Source organism: Salmo salar, chromosome ssa12 (genome assembly GCF_905237065.1).
Source record: "Salmo salar chromosome ssa12, Ssal_v3.1, whole genome shotgun sequence".
NCBI classification, from domain to species: Eukaryota; Metazoa; Chordata; class Actinopteri; order Salmoniformes; family Salmonidae; genus Salmo; species Salmo salar.
The window spans coordinates 7082501-7105000 of record NC_059453.1 but is presented as its reverse complement, the minus strand read 5'-3'; the positions used below and the strand labels follow the sequence as shown (position 1 = coordinate 7105000).

At 47.1% G+C, this 22500-nt stretch overlaps 1 protein-coding gene across 1 annotated transcript in view; it reads right to left on the bottom strand.

Annotated features, from left to right (window-relative positions):
* Positions 1-22500, bottom strand: part of LOC106593331 (protein sidekick-1) — a 607750-nt gene that overhangs the window by 89838 nt on the left and 495412 nt on the right. The window contains 2 exon segments of the mRNA XM_045692043.1: positions 7603-7797; positions 14614-14713. Coding sequence (XP_045547999.1) covers positions 7603-7797; positions 14614-14713 — 295 coding nt within the window.

Genomic DNA, 22500 nt, shown 5'->3' with positions numbered 1-22500 from the left:
AACAGAGCTTTGAGTCACACCACACTATAACCAATGGTGTGTGTGTGTTTGTGTGTTACCATACCAGTGTGTATCCAGCTAGCACGTTTGGTTCCTTGGAAGTTGTGGGAGCCCAGTCTGTGGCATTGTGTTGTGTCATAGATGGATGACACAACACAACGCCACAGATGATGTCATAGATGGATGACACAACACAACGCCACAGATGATGTCATAGATGGATGACAAGATGATGTCATAGATGGATGACACAACACAACGCCACAGATGATGTCATAGATGGATGACACAACACAACGCCACAGATGATGTCATAGATGGATGACACAACACAACGCCACAGATGATGTCATAGATAGATGACACAAAACAACGCCACAGATGATGTCATAGATAGATGTCTCAAGTTTTGAAGGAGCGTGCAATTGGCATGCTGACTACAGGAATGTCCACCAGAACTGTTGCCAGAGAATAGAATGTTAGTTTTCCAACCATAAGCTGCCTCCAACGTCGTTTTAGAGAATTTGGCAGTACGTCCAACCGGCCACACAACCGAAGACCACGTGTATGGCGTCTTGTGGGCGAGCGTTTTGCTGATGTCAACGTTGTGAACAGAGTGCCCCATGGTGGAGGTGGGGATAGGGTATGGGCAGGCATAAGCTACAGACAACGAACACAATTCCATTTTATCGATGGCAATTTGATTGCACAGAGATACCGTGACGAGATCCTGAGGCCCATTGTTGTGCCATTCATCCGCCGCCATCACCTCATGTTTCAGTATGATAATGCACAGCCCCATGTCACAAGGATCTGGACACAATTCCTAGAAGATAAAAATGTCCCAGTTCTTCCATGGCCTGCAAACTCATAAGACAAGTCACACATTGAGCATGTTTGGGATGCTCTGGATCAACATGTACAACAGTGTGTTCCATTTCCAGCCAATATCCAGCAACTTCAACCACAGTCATTGAAGAGGAGTGGGACAACATTCCACAGGCCACAATCAACAGCCTGATCAACTCTATGTGAAGGAGATGTGTCGCGCTGCATGAGGAAAATGGTGGTCACACCAGACACTGACTGGTTTTCTGATCCATGCCCCTATTTTTCTTTTTTAAGGTATCTGTGACCAACAGATGAATGAATATCTGTATTCCCAGTCATGTGAAATCTATAGATTAGGGCCTAATTTATTTATTTCCATTGACTGATTTCCTTGTATGAACTGTAACTCAGTAAAATCTTAGAAATTGTTGGGTGTTGTGTTTAAATTTTGAAAGGTATACATTCATATTGTCCTGGTGTTCATATTATGGTCCTGGTGTTCATATTGTCCTGGTGTTCATATTGTGGTCCTGGTGTTCATATTGTGGTCCTGGTGTTCATATTGTGGTCCTGGTGTTCATATTGTGGTCCTGGTGTTCATATTGTCCTGGTGTTCATATTCTGGTCCTGGTGTTCATATTGTGGTCCTGGTGTTCATATTGTGGTCCTGGTGTTCATATTGTGGTCCTGGTGTTCATATGGTCCTGGTGTTCATATTGTGGACCTGGTGTTCATATTGTCCTGGTGTTCATATTGTGGTCCTGGTGTTCATATTGTCCTGGTGTTCATATTGTCCTGGTGTTCATATTGTGGTCCTGGTGTTCATATTGTGGTCCTGGTGTTCATATTGTGGTCCTGGTGTTCATATTGTGGTCCTGGTGTTCATATTGTGGTCCTGGTGTTCATATTGTGGTCCTGGTGTTCATATTGTCCTGGTGTTCATATTGTGGTCCTGGTGTTCATATGGTCCTGGTGTTCATATTGTGGTCCTGGTGTTCATATTGTCCTGGTGTTCATATTGTCCTGGTGTTCATATTGTGGTCCTGGTGTTCATATTGTGGTCCTGGTGTTCATATGGTCCTGGTGTTCATATTGTGGTCCTGGTGTTCATATTGTGGTCCTGGTGTTCATATTGTGGTCCTGGTGTTCATATTGTCCTGGTGTTCATATTGTCCTGGTGTTCATATTGTCCTGGTGTTCATATTGTGGTCCTGGTGTTCATATTGTGGTCCTGGTGTTCATATTGTGGTCCTGGTGTTCATATTGTGGTCCTGGTGTTCATATTGTGGTCCTGGTGTTCATATGGTCCTGGTGTTCATATTGTGGTCCTGGTGTTCATATTGTCCTGGTGTTCATATTGTCTTGGTGTTCATATTGTCCTGGTGTTCATATTGTGGTCCTGGTGTTCATATTGTGGTCCTGGTGTTCATATTGTGGTCCTGGTGTTCATATTGTCCTGGTGTTCATATTGTGGTCCTGGTGTTCATATTGTCCTGGTGTTCATATTGTGGTCCTGGTGTTCATATTGTGGTCCTGGTGTTCATATTGTGGTCCTGGTGTTCATATTGTGGTCCTGGTGTTCATATTGTGGTCCTGGTGTTCATATTGTGGTCCTGGTGTTCATATTGTGGTCCTGGTGTTTATATTGTCCTGGTGTTCATATTGTGGTCCTGGTGTTCATATTGTGGTCCTGGTGTTCATATTGTGGTCCTGGTGTTCATATTGTGGTCCTGGTGTTCATATTGTCCTGGTGTTCATATTGTGGTCCTGGTGTTCATATTGTGGTCCTGGTGTTCATATTGTGGTCCTGGTGTTTATATTGTGGTCCTGGTGTTAATATTGTCCTGGTGTTCATGTTGTCCTGGTGTTCATATTGTGGTCCTGGTGTTCATATTGTGGTCCTGGTGTTCATATTGCGGTCCTGGTGTTCATATTGTGGTCCTGGTGTTCATATGGTCCTGGTGTTCATATTGTCCTGGTGTTCATATTGTGGTCCTGGTGTTCATATTGTGGTCCTGGTGTTCATATGGTCCTGGTGTTCATATTGTGGTCCTGGTGTTCATATTGTGGTCCTGGTGTTCATATTGTGGTCCTGGTGTTCATATTGTGGTCCTGGTGTTCATATTGTGGTCCTGGTGTTCATGTTGTCCTGGTGTTCATATTGTGGTCCTGGTGTTCATATTGTGGTCCTGGTGTTCATATTGTGGTCCTGGTGTTCATATTGTGGTCCTGGTGTTCATATTGTGGTCCTGGTGTTCATATTGTGGTCCTGGTGTTCATATTGTGGTCCTGGTGTTCATATTGTGGTCCTGGTGTTCATATTGTGGTCCTGGTGTTCATATTGTGGTCCTGGTGTTCATATTGTGGTCCTGGTGTTCATATTGTGGTCCTGGTGTTCATATTGTGGTCCTGGTGTTCATATTGTGGTCCTGGTGTTCATATTGTGGTCCTGGTGTTCATATTGTGGTCCTGGTGTTCATATTGTGGTCCTGGTGTTCATATTGTGGTCCTGGTGTTCATATTGTGGTCCTGGTGTTCATATTGTGGTCTTGGTGTTCATATTGGGTCCTGGTGTTCATATTGTGGTCCTGGTGTTCATATTGTCCTGGTGTTCATATTGTGGTCCTGGTGTTCATATTGTGGTCCTGGTGTTCATATTGTGGTCCTGGTGTTCATATTGTGGTCCTGGTGTTCATATTGTCCTGGTGTTCATATTGTGGTCCTGGTGTTCATATTGTGGTCTTGGTGTTCATATTGTGGTCCTGGTGTTCATATTGTGGTCCTGGTGTTCATATTGTGGTCCTGGTGTTCATATTGTGGTCCTGGTGTTCATATTGTGGTCCTGGTGTTCATATTGTGGTCCTGGTGTTCATATTGGGTCCTGGTGTTCATATTGTGGTCCTGGTGTTCATATTGTGGTCCTGGTGTTCATATTGTGTCCTGGTGTTCATATTGTGGTCCTGGTGTTCATATTGTCCTGGTGTTCATATTGTGGTCCTGGTGTTCATATTGTGGTCCTGGTGTTCATATTGTGGTCCTGGTGTCCATATTGTCTTGGTGTTCATATTGTGCTGCTGCTCCAGTTTCAACTGTTCTGCCTGCGGCTATGGAACCCTGACCTGTTCACCGGACGTGCTTGTTGCACCCTCGACAACTACTATGATTATTATTATTTCACCATGCTGGTCATTTATGAACATTTTAACATCTTGACCATGTTCTGTTATAATATCCACCCTGCACAGCCATAAGAGGACTGGCCACACCTCATAGCCTGGTTCCTCTCTAGGTTTCTTCCTAGGTTTTTGGCCTTTCGAGGGAGTTTTTCCTAGGGAGTATTTCCTAGCCACCGTGCTTCTTTCACATGCTTGGCTTGCTGTTTGGGGTTTTAGGCTGGGTTTCTGTACAGCACTTTGAGATATCAGCTGATGTATGAAGGGCTATATAAACATTTATTTTATTTTATTTGATTTGATATTGTGGTCCTGGTGTCCATATTGTGGTCCTGGTGTTCATATTGTGGTCCTGGTGTTCATATTGTGGTCCTGGTGTTCATATTGTCCTGGTGTTCATATTGTGGTCCTGGTGTTCATATTGTGGTCCTGGTGTTCATATTGTGGTCCTGGTGTTCATATTGTGGTCCTGGTGTTCATATTGTGGTCCTGGTGTTCATATTGTGTCCTGGTGTTCATGTTGTCCTGGTGTTCATATTGTGGTCCTGGTGTTCATATTGTGGTCCTGGTGTTCATATTGTGGTCCTGGTGTTCATATTGTGGTCCTGGTGTTCATATTGTGGTCCTGGTGTTCATATTGTGGTCCTGGTGTTCATATTGTGGTCCTGGTGTTCATATTGTGGTTCTGGTGTTCATATTGTGGTCCTGGTGTTCATATTGTGGTCCTGGTGTTCATATGGTCCTGGTGTTCATATTGTGGTCCTGGTGTTCATATTGTGGTCCTGGTGTTCATATTGTGGTCCTGGTGTTCATATTGTGGTCCTGGTGTTCATGTTGTCCTGGTGTTCATATTGTGGTCCTGGTGTTCATATTGTGGTCCTGGTGTTCATATTGTGGTCCTGGTGTTCATATTGTGGTCCTGGTGTTCATATTGTGGTCCTGGTGTTCATATTGTCCTGGTGTTCATATTGTGGTCCTGGTGTTCATATTGTGGTCCTGGTGTTCATATTGTGGTCCTGGTGTTCATATTGTGGTCCTGGTGTTCATATTGTGGTCCTGGTGTTCATATTGTGGTCCTGGTGTTCATATTGTGGTCCTGGTGTTCATATTGTGGTCCTGGTGTTCATATTGTCCTGGTGTTCATATTGTGGTCCTGGTGTTCATATTGTGGTCCTGGTGTTCATATTGTGGTCCTGGTGTTCATATTGTCCTGGTGTTCATATTGTGGTCCTGGTGTTCATATTGTGGTCCTGGTGTTCATATTGTGGTCCTGGTGTTCATATTGTGGTCCTGGTGTTCATATTGTGGTCCTGGTGTTCATATTGTGGTCCTGGTGTTCATATTGTGGTCCTGGTGTTCATATTGGTCCTGGTGTTCATATTGTGGTCCTGGTGTTCATATTGTGGTCCTGGTGTTCATATTGTGGTCCTGGTGTTCATATTGTGGTCCTGGTGTTCATATTGTGGTCCTGGTGTTCATATTGTGGTCCTGGTGTTCATATTGTGGTCCTGGTGTTCATATTGTGGTCCTGGTGTTCATATTGTGGTCCTGGTGTTCATATTGTGGTCTCTGGTGTTCATATTGTGGTCCTGGTGTTCATATTGTGGTCCTGGTGTTCATATTGTGGTCCTGGTGTTCATATTGTGGTCCTGGTGTTCATATTGTGGTCCTGGTGTTCATATTGTGGTCCTGGTGTTCATATTGTCCTGGTGTTCATATTGTGGTCCTGGTGTTCATATTGTGGTCCTGGTGTTCATATTGTGGTCCTGGTGTTCATATTGTCCTGGTGTTCATATTGTGGTCCTGGTGTTCATATTGTGGTCCTGGTGTTCATATTGTGGTCCTGGTGTTCATATTGTGGTCCTGGTGTTCATATTGTCCTGGTGTTCATATTGTCCTGGTGTTCATATTGTGGTCCTGGTGTTCATATTGTGGTCCTGGTGTTCATGTGGTCCTGGTGTTCATATTGTCCTGGTGTTCATACTGTGGTCCTGGTGTTCAGGGTATTGTGGCCATGGTGGTCATATTGTGATTTTAACATCGTGGCCATGTTCTGTTATAATATGGCCCTGCAGTGTCCATATAGAGGACTGGTGTTCACCTCGTGGTCCTGGTGTTCATATTGTCCTGGTGTTCTGTCCTGGTGTTCTTGTGGTCCTGGTGTTCATATTGTGTCCTGGTGTTCATATTGTGGCCTGGTGCTTCATATTGTCCTGGTGTTCATATTGTGGTTCTGGGGTTTTAGGGTCTGGGTTTCTGTACGCTTGTGGTCGCTGGTGTTGAAGGGCTATATATTTGTGTTCATATTGTGGCCTGGTGTTTCATATTGTGGTCCTGGTGTTCATATTGTGTCCTGGTGTTCATATTGTGGTCCTGGTGTTCATATTGTCCTGGTGTTCATATGGTCCTGGTGTTCATATTGTGGTCCTGGTGTTCATATTGTCCTGGTGTTCATATTGTGGTCCTGGTGTTCATATTGTGGTCCTGGTGTTCATATTGTGGTCCTGGTGTTCATATTGTCCTGGTGTTCATATGGTCCTGGTGTTCATATTGTGGTCCTGGTGTTCATATTGTCCTGGTGTTCATATTGTGGTCCTGGTGTTCATATTGTCCTGGTGTTCATATTGTGGTCCTGGTGTTCATATTGTGGTCCTGGTGTTCATATTGTGGTCCTGGTGTTCATATTGTGGTCCTGGTGTTCATATTGTGGTCCTGGTGTTCATATTGTGGTCCTGGTGTTCATATTGTGGTCCTGGTGTTCATAAGAGTCTCATGCCAAAGCGTTGTGTACACATGTGTGATATTCAATTAGGAACTGTTAAATGGTTCACCGTGGTCGCTCAGTAAATCACGCGTCTCCGTGCAAATCCATTGGCACAGATAAACACACACACACACACACACACACACACACACACACACACACACACACACACACACACACACACACACACACACACACACACACACACACACACACACACACACACACACACACACACACACACACACACACACACACACAGTGACAGGGGGTGACAGCAGTGTAATTGTTCAATTTCAGATCGTTATCAATCTGACTGGTAATAACATCCTCATTGATTCTCTGTAAACATTAATCTGTTCACAAACACACGCAATCTTTCTCTCCCTCCTATTGGATACAGTCTCAGAATAATACTACTACACACTTTAATACTCTCATTGTTGTAGAACAGAGCTACTAAAACAGATGATCTCAGTTTATAATGAGTAATGTAGCTCAGCTCTGTGTCTCTGTACTGTGTCTCTGTGTACTGTGCCTCTGTGTCTCTGTGTACTGTGTCTCTGTGTACTGTGCCTCTGTGTCTCTGTGTCTCTGTGTACTGTGTCTCTGTGTTCTGTGTCTCTGTGTCTCTGTGTACTGTGTCTCTGTGTACTGTGTCTCTGTGTCTCTGTGTCTCTGTGTCACTGTGTCTCTGTGTACTGTGTCACTGTGTCTCTGTGTACTGTGTCTCTGTGTCACTGTGTACTGTGTCTCTGTGTACTGTGTCTGTACTGTGTCTCTGTGTACTGTGTCTCTGTGTACTGTGTCTCTGTGTCTCTGTGTGTCTCTTACCTCTGCGTTCGGTGGTGATAACTACAGCTTCCTCAGCTCTGCCCCATCCCTGAGAGGTCCTAGCGGTCAACTTGAACACATAGGCCTGGTCTCCGGTCAAACCGCTGACTGTAAACTGACGCGCGGTCGACCCCACCTCCACCGTAGTGAACCGCATGGGGTCACCAGCATCCAGACGGTACGCTATCTGATAACCTACGAGAGGGGAAGAGGGAGGACGGCGGGGAAGAGGAGAGAGAAGTGAGGAGGAGGTAGGGAGGGGGAGGAGAGGGGTGAAGGGAGGAGGAGAGAGAAGTGAGGAGGAGGTAGGGAGGGGGAGGAGAGGGGTGAAGGGAGGAGAGGAGAAGAGGGAGAGGAAGGGAGGGGGAGGAGAGGGGTGGAGGGAGGAGAGGAGAAGAGGGAGAGGAAGGGAGGGGGAGGAGAGGGGTGGAAGGGGAGAGGAGAAGAGGGAAAGAGACAGAAAGAGAGAAAGAGTTACTTTATGTAGAATCCTGGTGTTCTGGTGAGGGTGTTTGTGGGTAGGGGGGTAGTTTGTTTGTGTGTGTGTGTGTGTGTGTGTGTGTCTGTGTGTGTGTGTGTCTGTGTGTCTGTGTGTGTGTGTGTGTGTGTGTGTGTGTGTGTGTGTGTGTGTGTGTGTGTGTGTGTGTGTGTGTGTGTGTGTGTGTGTGTGTGTGTGTGTGTGGCCTACTTTAGATCCTAGAGCCCAAAGGGAGATGACAGGAAACAGGCTTTCAACAAGATCAGCACACACATACATATACACACACCTCATTGCCATTCTTTCTGAGGGAGATTTTAGTTAAAGGGCTTTACCGGCATGGGAAACATATGCTAACATTGCTAAAGCAAGTGAAATAGATAATAAACAAAAGTGAAATAAACAATAAAAAATGACAGCAAACATTACAAATCAAATTGTATTTGTCACATGCGCCAAATACAACATGTGTAGACTGTACAGTGAAATGCTTACTTACAAGCCCTTAACCAAAAATTCTTTAAGAAGTTAAGATTATTATTTTTTAAATAAGTAAAAAGTGAAAGTAACAAATAATTAAACAGCAGCAGTAAAATAACAAATTATGCTATATACAGGGGATACCGGTACAGAGTCAATATGGAGGCTGTATACAGGGGGTACCGGTACAGAGTCAATGTGGAGGCTATATACAGGGGGGTACCGGTACAGAGTCAATGTGGAGGCTATATACAGGGGGTACTGGTACAGAGTCAATGTGGAGGCTATATACAGGGGGTACCGGTACAGAGTCAATGTGGAGGCTGTATACAGGGGATACCGGTACAGAGTCAATATGGAGGCTGTATACAGGGGGTACCGGTACAGAGTCAATGTGGAGGCTGTATACAGGGGGTACCGGTACAGAGTCAATGTGGAGGCTATATACAGGGGGGTACCGGTACAGAGTCAATGTGGAGGCTATATACAGGGGGGTACCGGTACAGAGTCAATGTGGAGGCTATATACAGGGGGTACCGGTACAGAGTCAATGTGGAGGCTGTATACAGGGGGTACCGGTACAGAGTCAATGTGGAGACTGTATACAGGGGGTACCGGTACAGAGTCAATGTGGAGGCTATATACAGGAGGTACCGGTACAGAGTCCATGTGGAGACTATATACAGGGGGTACCGGTACAGAGTCAATGTGGAGGCTATATACAGGGGGTACCGGTACAGAGTCAATGTGGAGGCTATATACAGGGGGTACCGGTACAGAGTCAATGTGGAGGCTATATACAGGAGGTACCGGTACAGAGTCAATGTAGAGGCTGTATACAGGGGGTACCGGTACAGAGTCAATGTGGAGGCTGTATACAGGGGGTACCGGTACAGTGTCAATGTAGAGGCTGTATACAGGGGGTACCGGTACAGAGTCAATGTGGAGGCTATATACAGGAGGTACCGGTACAGAGTCAATGTAGAGGCTGTATACAGGGGGTACCGGTACAGAGTCAATGTGGAGGCTATATACACGGGGTACCGGTACAGTGTCAATGTGGAGGCTATATACAGGGGGTACCGGTACAGTGTCAATGTGGAGGCTATATACAGGGGGGTACCAGTACAGAGTCAATGTGGAGGCTATATACAGGGGATACCGGTACAGAGCCAATGTGGAGGCTATATACAGGGGGTACCGGTACAGAGCCAATGTGGAGGCTATATACAGGGGGTACCGGTACCGAGTCAATGTGCAGGCTATATACAGGGGGTTACCGGTACAGAGTCAATGTGGAGGCTATATACAGGGGGTACCGGTACAGAGTCAATGTGGAGGCTATATACAGGGTGGTACCGGTACAGAGCCAATGTGGAGGCTATATACAGGGGGTACCGGTACAGAGTCAATGTGCAGTAATATGTACATGTTGGTAGAGGTAAAGTGACTATGCATAGATTATAAACAGAGAGTAGCAGCAGCGTAAAAGAGGGTTCTGGGAAGCCCTTTGATTAGAAGTTAGATGTTTAGGAGTCTTATGGCTTGGGGGTAGAAGCTGTTTAGAAGCCTCTTGGACCTAGACTTGGCGCTCCGGTACCGCTTGCCGTGCAGTAGCAGAGAGAACAGTCTATGACTAGGGTGTCTGGAGTCTTTGACAATTTTTAGGGCCTTCCTCTGACACCGCCTGGTATAGAGGTCCTGGATGGCAGGAAGCTTGGCCCCGGTGATGTACTGGGCCGTACGCATTACCCTCTGTAGTGCCTTGCGGTCGGAGGCCGAGCAGTTGCCATACCAGGCAGTGATGCAACCAGTCAGGATGCTCTCGATGGTGCAGGTGTAGAACCTTTTGAGGATCTGAGGACCCATGCCAAATCTTTTCAGCCTCCTGAGGGGGAATAGGCTTTGTCGTGCCCTCTTCACGACTGTCTTAGTGTGTTTGGACCAAAAGAATAAAGACATTTCAAATGTCATATTATGTATATATACACTGTTGTAATGATGTGCAAAAGGGAAACGAAATAAACATAAATATAGGTTGTGTTTGGTCTTCACTGGTTGCCCTTTTCTTGTGGCAACAGGTCACACATCTTGCTGCTGTGGTGGCACACTAGTATTTCACCCAATAGATACGGGAGTGTATCAAAATTGGATTTGTTTTCGAATTCTTTGTGGGTCTGTGTAATCTGAGGGAAATATGTGTCTCTAATATGGTCATACATTTGGCAGGAGGTTGGGAAGTGCAGCTCAGTTTCCACCTCATTGTGTGGGCAGTGTGTACATAGCCTGTCTTCGCTTGAGAGCCAGGTCTGCCTACGGCGGCCTTTCTCAATAGCAAGGCTATGCTCACTGAGTCTGTACATAGTCACAGAGAATACCATAACCTAAGACTGTGTTAGTCCACTGAGCTAAATCAAGACTGTGTTAGTCCACTGAGCTGAAGACAAGACTGTTTTAGTCCACTGAGCTAAATCAAGACTGTGTTAGTCCACTGAGCTAAATCAAGACTGTGTTAGTCCACTGAGCTAAATCAAGACTGTGTTAGTCCACTGAGCTAAATCAAGACTGTGTTAGTCCACTGAGCTAAATCAAGACTGTGTTAGTCCACTGAGCTAAATCAAGACTGTGTTAGTCCACTGAGCTGAAGACAAGACTGTTTTAGTCCACTGAGCTAAATCAAGACTGTTTTAGTCCACTGAGCTAAATCAAGACTGTGTTAGTCCACTGAGCTGAAGACAAGACTGTGTTAGTCCACTGAGCTAAATCAAGACTGTGTTCGTCCACTGAGCTAAATCAAGACTGTGTTAGTCCACTGAGCTAAAGACAAGGCTTCAGGACTCAGGCAACCTTACTCTGTATTCAGTACACACATCTCACACACACACACGTATCTTATACACCCCCCCCCCTTCTCTCCCGTCCCCTTGGCAGTGACCCATGGTGTGTTTTTGAGCGGTATGGTTTGTGTCCGATACTCTGCCCTGCGCCCAGCTGGCCATGTAATTACAGTACACACTCACACACCTCTCTACCTTCCACCCCACTGATCCCTGACCGTGCCTCCTACACCCCACTGATCCCTGACCGTGCCTCCTACACCCCACTGATCCCTGACCGTGCCTCCTACACCCCACTGATCCCTGACCGTGCCTCCTACACCCCACTGATCCCTGACCGTGCCTCCTACACCCCACTGATCCCTGACCGTGCCTCCTACATCCCACTGATCCCTGACCGTGCCTCCTACACCCCACGGATCCCTGACCGTGTCTCCTACACCCCACTGATCCCTGACCGTGTCTCCTACACCCCACTGATCCCTGACCGTGCCTCCTACACCCCACTGATCCCTGACCGTGCCTCCTACACCCCACTGATCCCTGACCGTGCCTCCTACACCCCACTGATCCCTGACCGTGCCTCCTACACCCCACTGATCCCTGACCGTGCCTCCTACACCTCACTGATCCCTGACCGTGCCTCCTACACCCCACTGATCCCTGACCGTGCCTCCTACACCTCACTGGTCACTCAAAAAGACCACATGAGGATCATGATAAAACAAAGAGTGTGTGTGTGTGACATTATTAATAACACCAGTAGAGATGATCTCGATCTGTTCAGACCGGCAATCTATGATCCCGTTGTCATGGTGATAATCTCATCACATAGCGATTATAGAGTCATCTCCATCTAGAGAAATAACACCTTTATATCACACTGTGGGTGTTATCCTACTTTATATCACACTGTGTGTGTTATCCTACTTTATATCACACTGTGGGTGTTATCCTACTTTATATCACACTGTGGGTGTTATCCTACTTTATATCACACTGTGGGTGTTATCCTACTTTATATCACACTGTGGGTGTTATCCTACTTTATATCACACTTTGGGTGTGTGTGTGTTATCCTACTTTCTTTTCAGGCTTCCTTCTTTTCACTCTGTCATTTAGGTTAGTATTGTGGAGTAACTATAATGTTGTTGATCCATCCTCAGTTTTCTCATATCACAGCCATTAAACTCTGTAACTGTTTTAAAGTCACCATTGGCCTCATGGTGAAATCCCTGAGCGGTTTCCTTCCTCTCTGGCAACTGAGTTAGGAAGGACGTCTGTATCTTCGTAGTGACTGGGTGTATTGATACACCATCCAAAGTGTAATTAATAACGTCCCCATGCTCAAAGGGATCTTCAATGTGTTTAGTTGTAGCCATATACCAATAGGTTTCCTTATTTGTGAGGCATTGGAAAACCTCCCTGGTCTCTGTGGTTGAATCTGTGTTTGAAATTCACTGCTCGACTGAGGGACCTTACAGATAATTGTATGTGTGGGGTACAGAGATGAGGTAGTCATTCACAACTCATGTTAAACACTATTATTGCACACAGAGTGAATCTGTGCAACTTATTATGTGACTTGTTAAGCACATTTTTACTCCTGAACTTATTTAGGCGTTTCTATAAGAAAGGGGTTGAATACTTATTGACTCAAGACAGTTCAGCTGTTAATTTGTTAACATTTCTAAAAACATAATTCCACTTTGACATTATGGGGTTTTATGTGTAGGACAGTCTCTCTCTCTCTCTCTCTCTCTCTCTCTCTCTCTCTCTCTCTCTCTCTCTCTCTCTCTCTCTCTCTCTCTCTCTCTCTCTCTCTCTCTCTCTCTCTCTCTCTCTCTCTCTCTCTCTCTCTCTCTCTCTCTCTCTCTCTCTCTCTCTCTCTCTCTCTCTCTCTCTCTCTCTCTCTCCTGTGCTTCTGAGGCGAGGAAAGACAGATGCCCTCTGTCAAATGGAGGTGTCACGCTAAGTGTCCTCCCCCCTGCAACACATCACTCTGTCTGTCCTTGCCCGCAGAGGACAAAACAACACTATTCATTCTCCTTTCTATCATTTTCTCTATTCAGCTCTACACCTGTCCTTGCCACCTCACCCCTCTGAGAATCCCTGTCTGCTGTCTTCTCTCTAGATCTATCTATCTCTTCTATATCTATAGTCCCTGTCTGCTGTCTTCTCTCTAGATCTATCTATCTCTTCTATATCTATATCTATAGTCCCTGTCTGCTGCCTTCTCTCTAGATCTCTCTCTCTCTTCTATTTCACTCTATATCTATAGTCCCTGTCTGCTGCTGTCTCTATAGATATCTCTCTCTCTCTTCTATTTCACTCTATATCTATCCTCCTCTTTTCTCCCTCTCCCAGGTTTCAATATATTCTCTCTCCCATTAGAACACTTTCATTTACACTTCCAGACTCCTGTGTCTGTGTGTGTGTCTTAGTGTGTGTGTCTGAGTGTGTGTGTGTGTGTGTCTTAGTCTGTGTGTCTAAGTGTGTGGAGGGTCTTGCATCAGTAAGTTTAATAGTTCTGCTCCCTACGGACATGTTGGTGAGTGATAGACAGACACACACAGACAGACACACGGTGCCATCGGAGCAGAGCACAGTGTTTGAACTGCACACTTAGAAAAAAAGGTTACCATAGGGTTCCTTTTTTGGTTACAGGTAGAACCCTCTGTGGAAACGGTTCTACATGGAACCCAAGAGGGTTCTACCTGGAACCAAAAAGGGTTCTTCAAAGGGTTCTCTTATGAGGACAACCCAAGGACCCTAATTGGTCCTGTGTCCCGGCGAATGGATCTTCAGAATACATCTTCTACTGGATATGATTACAATGTTACAGACGGTGTTAAGACTGTGTGTCTGTGTGAGTGTGTGTTAAGACTGTGTGTCTGTGTGAGTGTGTGTTAAGACTGTGTGTCTGTGTGAGTGTGTGTTAAGACTGTGTGTCTGTGTGAGTGTGTGTTAAGACTGTGTGTCTGTGTGAGTGTGTGTTAAGACTGTGTGTCTGTGTGAGTGTGTGTTAAGACTGTGTGTCTGTGTGAGTGTGTGTTAAGACTGTGTGTCTGTGTGAGTGTGTGTTAAGACTGTGTGTCTGTGTGAGTGTGTGTTAAGACTGTGTGTCTGTGTGAGTGTGTGTTAAGACTGTGTGTCTGTGTGAGTGTGTGTTAAGACTGTGTGTCTGTGTGAGTGTGTGTTAAGACTTTGTCTCACCCATGATAATCCCGTTGGGGTCAGTAGGAGGCTGCCACACCACCCTGACAGACGTCAGACTAACCTCTGGAAACAACAGCCTCACTGGGGGACCTGGAACTATAGAGAGAGGAGGGAGGAGGGGGAAGGGAGGAGGGGGAAGGGAGGAGGGGGGACGAGGAATTTATTATCATTTAACCTTCACAACATCATTAAAACACAGAACATCATGCTGTCATCCATGTCATAGTAAAAGACATGACAAATATAAAGGTCATATAACATGGGGGGTAGATATAAAGGTCATATAACATGGGGGTCAGATATAAAGGTCATATAACATGGGGGGTAGATATAAAGGTCATATAACATGGGGGTAGATATAAAGGTCATATAACATGGGGGTAGATATAAAGGTCATATAACATGGGGGGTAGATATAAAGGTCATATAACATGGGGGGTAGATATAAAGGTAATATAACATGGGGGGTAGATATAAAGGTAATATAACATGGGGGTCAGATATAAAGGTCATATAACATGGGGGTAGATATAAAGGTCATATAACATGGGGGTCAGATATAAAGGTCATATAACATGGGGGTAGATATAAAGGTAATATAACATGGGGGGTAGATATAAAGGTCATATAACATGGGGGTAGATATAAAGGTCATATAACATGGGGGGTATATATATAAAGGTCATATAACATGGGGGGTAGATATAAAGGTAATATAACATGGGGGTCAGATATAAAGGTCATATAACATGGGGGGTAGATATAAAGATCATATAACATGGGGGGTAAATATAAAGGTAATATAACATGGGGGTATATATATAAAGGTCATATAACATGGGGGGTAGATATAAAGGTAATATAACATGGGGGGTCAGATATAAAGGTCATATAACATGGGGGGTAGATATAAAGGTCATATAACATGGGGGGTCAGATATAAAGGTCATATAACCTGGGGGGTAGATATAAAGGTAATATAACATGGGGGGTATATATAAAGGTCATATAACATGGGGGTAGATATAAAGGTCATATAACATGGGGGGTAAATATAAAGGTAATATAACATGGGGGTATATATATAAAGGTCATATAACATGGGGGGTAGATATAAAGGTCATATAACATGGGGGGTAGATATAAAGGTCATATAACATGGGGGGTCAGATATAAAGGTCATATAACATGGGGGGTAGATATAAAGGTCATATAACATGGGGGGTAGATATAAAGGTCATATAACATGGGGGGTATATAGAAAGGTCATATAACATGGGGGGTAGATATAAAGGTCATATATCATGGGGGTAGATATAAAGGTCATATAACATGGGGGTAAGATATAAAGGTCATATAACATGGGGTGGTGGGGGAGTAGCTATTATTTGGGAGGATGGACAGGAGAGGCAGGTCTGTGTGCCACCGATTCAGTTCAGTTTAAACTGAGCGAGGGACGGAGTGAGAGAGAGAGAGCAACCAGGGGGGAAGGGAGGGAGGAAGAGAGAGAGAGAGAGGGAACGACCAGGGGGGAAGGGAGGGAGGGAGAGAGAGAGAGAGAGAGGGAGCGGGGGGAGGGAGGGAGAGAGAGAGGGAGCAGGGGGGAAGGGAGGGAGGGGGAGAGAGAGAGAGAGAGAGAGGGAGCAGGGGGGAAGGGAGGGAGGGAGAGCGAGAGAGAGGGAGCGGGGGGAGGGAGGGAGAGAGAGAGAGGGAGCAGGGGGAAGGGAGGAGGGGGAGAGAGAGAGAGAGAGAGAGAGAGAGAGGGAGCAGGGGGGAAGGGGGGAGAGAGAGAGGGAGCGGGGGAGGGAGAGAGAGAGAGGGAGCAGGGGAGGGAGAGAGAGAGAGGGAGCAGGGGGAGGAGGGAGAGAGAGAGAGAGGGAGCAGGGGGGAGAGAGGGAGGAGAGAGAGAGAGAGAGGAGCAGGGGGGGAAGGGAGGGAGGGAGAGAGAGAGAGGGAGCAGGGGGGAGGGAGGGAGGGAGAGAGAGAGCGAGAGAGAGGAGCAGGGGGAGGGAGAGAGAGAGAGGGAGCAGGGGGGGAAGGGAGGGAGGGAGAGAGAGTGAGGGAGCAGGGGGAGGGAGGGAGGGAGAGAGAGAGCGAGAGAGAGGACAGGGGGAGGGAGGGAGGGAGAGAGAGAGAGGGAGCAGGGGGGAAGGGAGGAGGGAGAGAGAGAGAGAGGGAGCAGGGGGTAGGGAGGGAGGGAGAGAGAGAGCGAGAGAGAGGAGCAGGGGGAGGGAGGGAGGGAGAGAGAGCGAGAGAGAGGAGCAGGGTGGAAGGGAGGGAGAGAGAGAGAGAGAGGGAGCAGGGGGAAGGGAGGGAGGGAGAGAGAGAGAGAGAGGAGCAGGGGGGAAGGGAGGGAGGGAGAGAGAGAGAGAGAGGAGCAGGGGGAAGGGAGGGAGGGAGAGAGAGAGAGAGAGGAGCAGGGGGAAGGGAGGAGGGAGAGAGAGAGAGAGAGAGAGAGGGAGCAGGGGGGAGGGAGGGAGAGAGAAGGAAATAAAGTAAATTATAACATGAAAATAGGAAGTATGTAATTTACACAATGTAAATATTATATAGAATCGAGGTACACAGACAGACAGACAGACAGACAACCTGTGTGTGTGTGTGTGTGTGTGTGTGTGTGTGTGTGTGAGTGTGTGAGTGTGTGTGTGTGTGATTGACTGACAGGCAGACTGAAGGTTCATTAGACACTATAACCCAGACAGACTATAACCCAGACAGACTATAGCCCAGACAGACTATAGCCCAGACAGACTATAGCCCAGACAGACTATAACCCAGACAGACTATAACCCAGACAGACTATAACCCAGACAGACTATAACCCAGACAGACTATAGCCCAGACAGACTATAGCCCAGACAGACTATAGCCCAGACAGACTATAACCCAGACAGACTATAACCCAGACAGACTATAACCCAGACAGACTATAACCCAGACAGACTATAACCCAGACAGACTATAACCCAGACAGACTATAACCCAGACAGACTATAACCCAGACAGACTATAACCCAGACAGACTATAGCTGTCACGGTTGTCGTCGGTGAAGGAGGACCAAAACGCAGCAGGTATGTGCAGGCTCATCTTGATGTTTATTTGCTTTCAAAATGAACATACAAAAATAACAAAACACGAACGATCAACAAAAACAGTCTGGTAAGGCACAAGGCGAAACACAGAACAATCTCCCACAAAATACAAGACAAACACACCCAACTAATATAGGACTTCCAATCAAAGGCAACACCAAACAGCTGCCTTCAATTGGAAGTCCAACCCCAATTAACTCAACATAGAACCAGACACACTAGACTAAACATAGAAATACCTAAACATAAACCAAAACCCGGAAATACTAAATCAAACACCCTTTTAACAAACACACCCCCCCGAACCACATAAAACGAATACCCTCTGCCACGTCCTGACAAAACTACAATACTAATTAACCCTTATACTGGCCAGGACGTGACAGTACCCCCCACCTTAAAGGTGCTAACCCCGGAAGCACCTTAAAAAATTTTTTAAAAAACCCCCCAAAAAAACAACAACCCCAAACAATAAAACCAAAATTCCCCCCTACTAAAGGGAGGGAAGGGAGGGTGGCTGCCGTCAACGACGGCACTGTGCTACACCCCCCCTCCCCTACCCACCTATATCTGGAGGTGGCTCTGGTTCCGGCCGTTCCAGGCTGTCGGGCCACTCTGGCATCGCCGGGGGGCAGTCGGGCCAGTCTGGCAACTCGGGACAGTCTGGGCAGTCTGGCAACTCGGGACAGTCTGGGCAGTCTGGCAACTCGGGACAGTCTGGGCAGTCTGGCAACTCGGGACAGTCTGGGCAGTCTGGCAACTCGGGACAGTCTGGCCACTCCGGCAGTTCAGAGCAGTCTGGCCACTCCGGCAGTTCAGGGCAGTCTGGCCACTCCGGCAGTTCAGCGCAGTCTGGCCACTCCGGCAGTTCAGCGCAGTCTGGCCACTCCGGCAGTTCAGCGCAGTCTGGCCACTCCGGCAGTTCAGCGCAGTCTGGCCACTCCGGCAGTTCAGCGCAGTCTGGCAGCTCCGACGACAGTTGACTGGCGGGCAGCTCCGACGACTGTTGACTGGCGGGCAGCTCCGACGACTGTTGACTGGCGGGCAGCTCCGATGACGACTGTTGACTGGCGGGCAGCTCCGACGACGACTGTTGACTGGCGGGCAGCTCCGACGACGACTGTTGACTGGCGGGCAGCTCCGACGACGACTGTTGACTGGCGGGCAGCTCTGACGACGACTGTTGACTGGCGGGCAGCTCTGACGACGACTGTTGACTGGCGGGCAGCTCTGACGACTGTTGACTGGTGAGGCTGGGTTTACGCACTTGAAGCCTGGTGCGTGGTGCTGGTACTGGGCTTACCAGATTTTGAACACGCACCTCCAGGCTAGTGCGGGAACAGGACAAGTCGGACTGGGTTGACGCACTTCCGGGTTCGCACGAGAGACAGGAGCAGGAAACCCAGGGCTATGGAGGCGCACAGTCGGTCTAGAACTTACCTCCTGCACAACCCGCCTTGGCTGGATGGAACTAGTAGCCCTGTACGAGCGGGGTGCTCGTACAGGGCAGACTGGGCTGTGCAGGGGCCTGATGGTAGCCGTGCGTAGAGCGGGAGTTGGGTAGCCTGGTCCTCGGAGGCGTACCGGCGACCAGATGCGCTGCGCAGGCATCCTCCTACCAGGCTGGATGCCCGCTCTAGCACGGCACCTGCGAGGGGCTGGAATAACGCGCACCGGACTGTGCGTGCGTATGGGTGAGATAGTGCGCTCCTCAGCGAAACATAGCGCTCTCCACCCCATACGCTCCTCCATATAACCACGGGTAGCTGGCTTCCGGCTCTTCCTACGCCTAGCCAAACTACCCGTGTGCCCCCCCCCAAAAAAATTATTGGGGGTGCCTCTCGTGCTTCTCCCTCAGCGCGTCCATGGCCTCGTACCTCCGCCTCTCTGCCTTGGCTGCCTCAATTTCCCACTGCGGGCGGCGATAATCCCCAGCCTGGTGCCAAGGTCCGGCCCCGTCCAGAACTTCCTCCCAGGTCCACTTCTCCCGCCAGTCCAACACGAAGTCCCTCTGCTCCTTCCTCTGCTGCTTGGTCCATTGTTGGTGGGAGATTCTGTCACAGCTGCTCCTTCCTCTGCTGCTTGGTCCATTGTTGGTGGGAGATTCTGTCACGGTTGTCGTCGGTGAAGGAGGACCAAAACGCAGCAGGTATGTGCAGGCTCATCTTGATGTTTATTTGCTTTCAAAATGAACATACAAAAAAACCAAAACACGAACGATCAACAAAAACAGTCTGGTAAGGCACAAGGCGAAACACAGAACAATCTCCCACAAAATACAAGACAAACACACCCAACTAATATAGGACTTCCAATCAAAGGCAACACCAAACAGCTGCCTTCAATTGGAAGTCCAACCCCAATTAACTCAACATAGAACCAGACACACTAGACTAAACATAGAAATACCTAAACATAAACCAAAACCCGGAAATACTAAATCAAACACCCTTTTAACAAACACACCACCACGAACCACAAAAAACGAATACCCTCTGCCACGTCCTGACCAAACTACAATACTAATTAACCCTTATACTGGCCAGGACGTGACAATAGCCCAGACAGACTATAACCCAGACAGACTATAACCCAGACAGACTATAACCCAGACAGACTATAGCCCAGACAGACTATAACCCAGACAGACTATAACCCAGACAGACTATAGGCCAGACAGACTATAGCCCAGACAGAATATAACCCAGACAGACTATAGGCCAGACAGACTATAGCCCAGACAGAATATAACCCAGACAGACTATAACCCAGACAGACTATAGCCCAGACAGACTATAACCCAGACAGACTATAACCCAGACAGACTATAGCCCAGACAGACTATAACCCAGACAGACTATAACCCAGACAGACTATAACCCAGACAGAATATAACCCAGACAGACTATAACCAGACAGACTATAGCCCAGACAGACTATAGCCCAGACAGACTATAACCCAGACAGACTATAACCCAGACAGACTATAGCCCAGACAGACTATAACCCAGACAGACAATAGGCCAGACAGACTATAGCCCAGACAGAATATAACCCAGACAGACTATAACCCAGACAGACTAAAGCCCAGACAGACTATAACCCAGACAGACTATAACCCAGACAGACTATAGCCCAGACAGACTGTAACCCAGACAGACTATAATCCAGACAGACTATAGCCCAGACAGACTATAACCCAGACAGACTATAACCCAGACAGACTATAGCCCAGACAGACTATAACCCAGACAGACTATAACCCAGACAGACTATAACCCAGACAGACTATAGCCCAGACAGACTATAACCCAGACAGACTATAACCCAGACAGACTATAACCCAGACAGAATATAACCCAGACAGACTATAACCCAGACAGACTATAGCCCAGACAGACTATAGCCCAGACAGACTATAACCTAGACAGACTATAACCCAGACAGACTATAACCCAGACAGACTATAGCCCAGACAGACTATAACCCAGACAGACTATAGCCCAGACAGACTATAGCCCAGACAGACTATAACCCAGACAGACTATAACCCAGACAGACTATAACCCAGACAGACTATAGCCCAGACAGACTATAACCCAGACAGACTATAACCCAGACAGACTATAGCCCAGACAGACTATAACCCAGACAGACTATAGCCCAGACAGACTATAACCCAGACAGACTATAACCCAGACAGACTATAGCCCAGACAGACTATAACCCAGACAGACTATAGCCCAGACAGACTATAACCCAGACAGACTATAACCCAGACAGACTATAACCCACCATAATCCAGACAGACTATAGCCCAGACAGACTATAACCCAGACAGACTATAACCCAGACAGACTATAACCCAGACAGACTATAACCCAGACTATAACCCAGACAGACTATAGCCCAGACAGACTATAACCCAGACAGACTATAACCCAGACAGACTATAACCCAGACAGACTATAGCCCAGACAGACTATAACCCAGACAGACTATAACCCAGACAGACTATAACCCACCATAACCCAGACAGACTATAGCCCAGACAGACTATAACCCAGACAGACTATATCCCAGACAGACTATAACCCAGACAGACTATAACCCAGACAGACTATAGCCCAGACAGACTATAACCCAGACAGACTATAACCCAGACAGACTATAACCCAGACAGACTATAGCCCAGACAGACTATAACCCAGACAGACTATAACCCAGACAGACTATAACCCAGACAGATTATAACCCAGACAGACTATAGCCCATGGTGAAAAATAACCAGAGATAAAGGAAACGTATCCTGTTTTGTCTCTGGATGTCTTAAGCAAAGCTACAGCATTAAACATGAAATATGTTGCTGGGAGGAAGAGAACACACCAAAACACACACACACACACACACACATCAAACACACACACACACACACACACACACACACACACACACACACACACACACACACACACACACACACACACACACACACACACACACACACACACACACACACACACACACCAAACAACACACACACCAAACACACACATACACACACACACCAAACACACATACACTCACCAAACACACACACCAAACACACACACACTCACCAAACACACACACACTCACCAAAACACACACACACACACACACACACACACACACACACACACACACACATGGACGGACGCACGTGCGCACACACACACTTTCTCAGCATTTTTTAAAAGCAGTAATTATCACTGTGGGAAAACAAAATGTTGCGATTACAGGATGTTACAT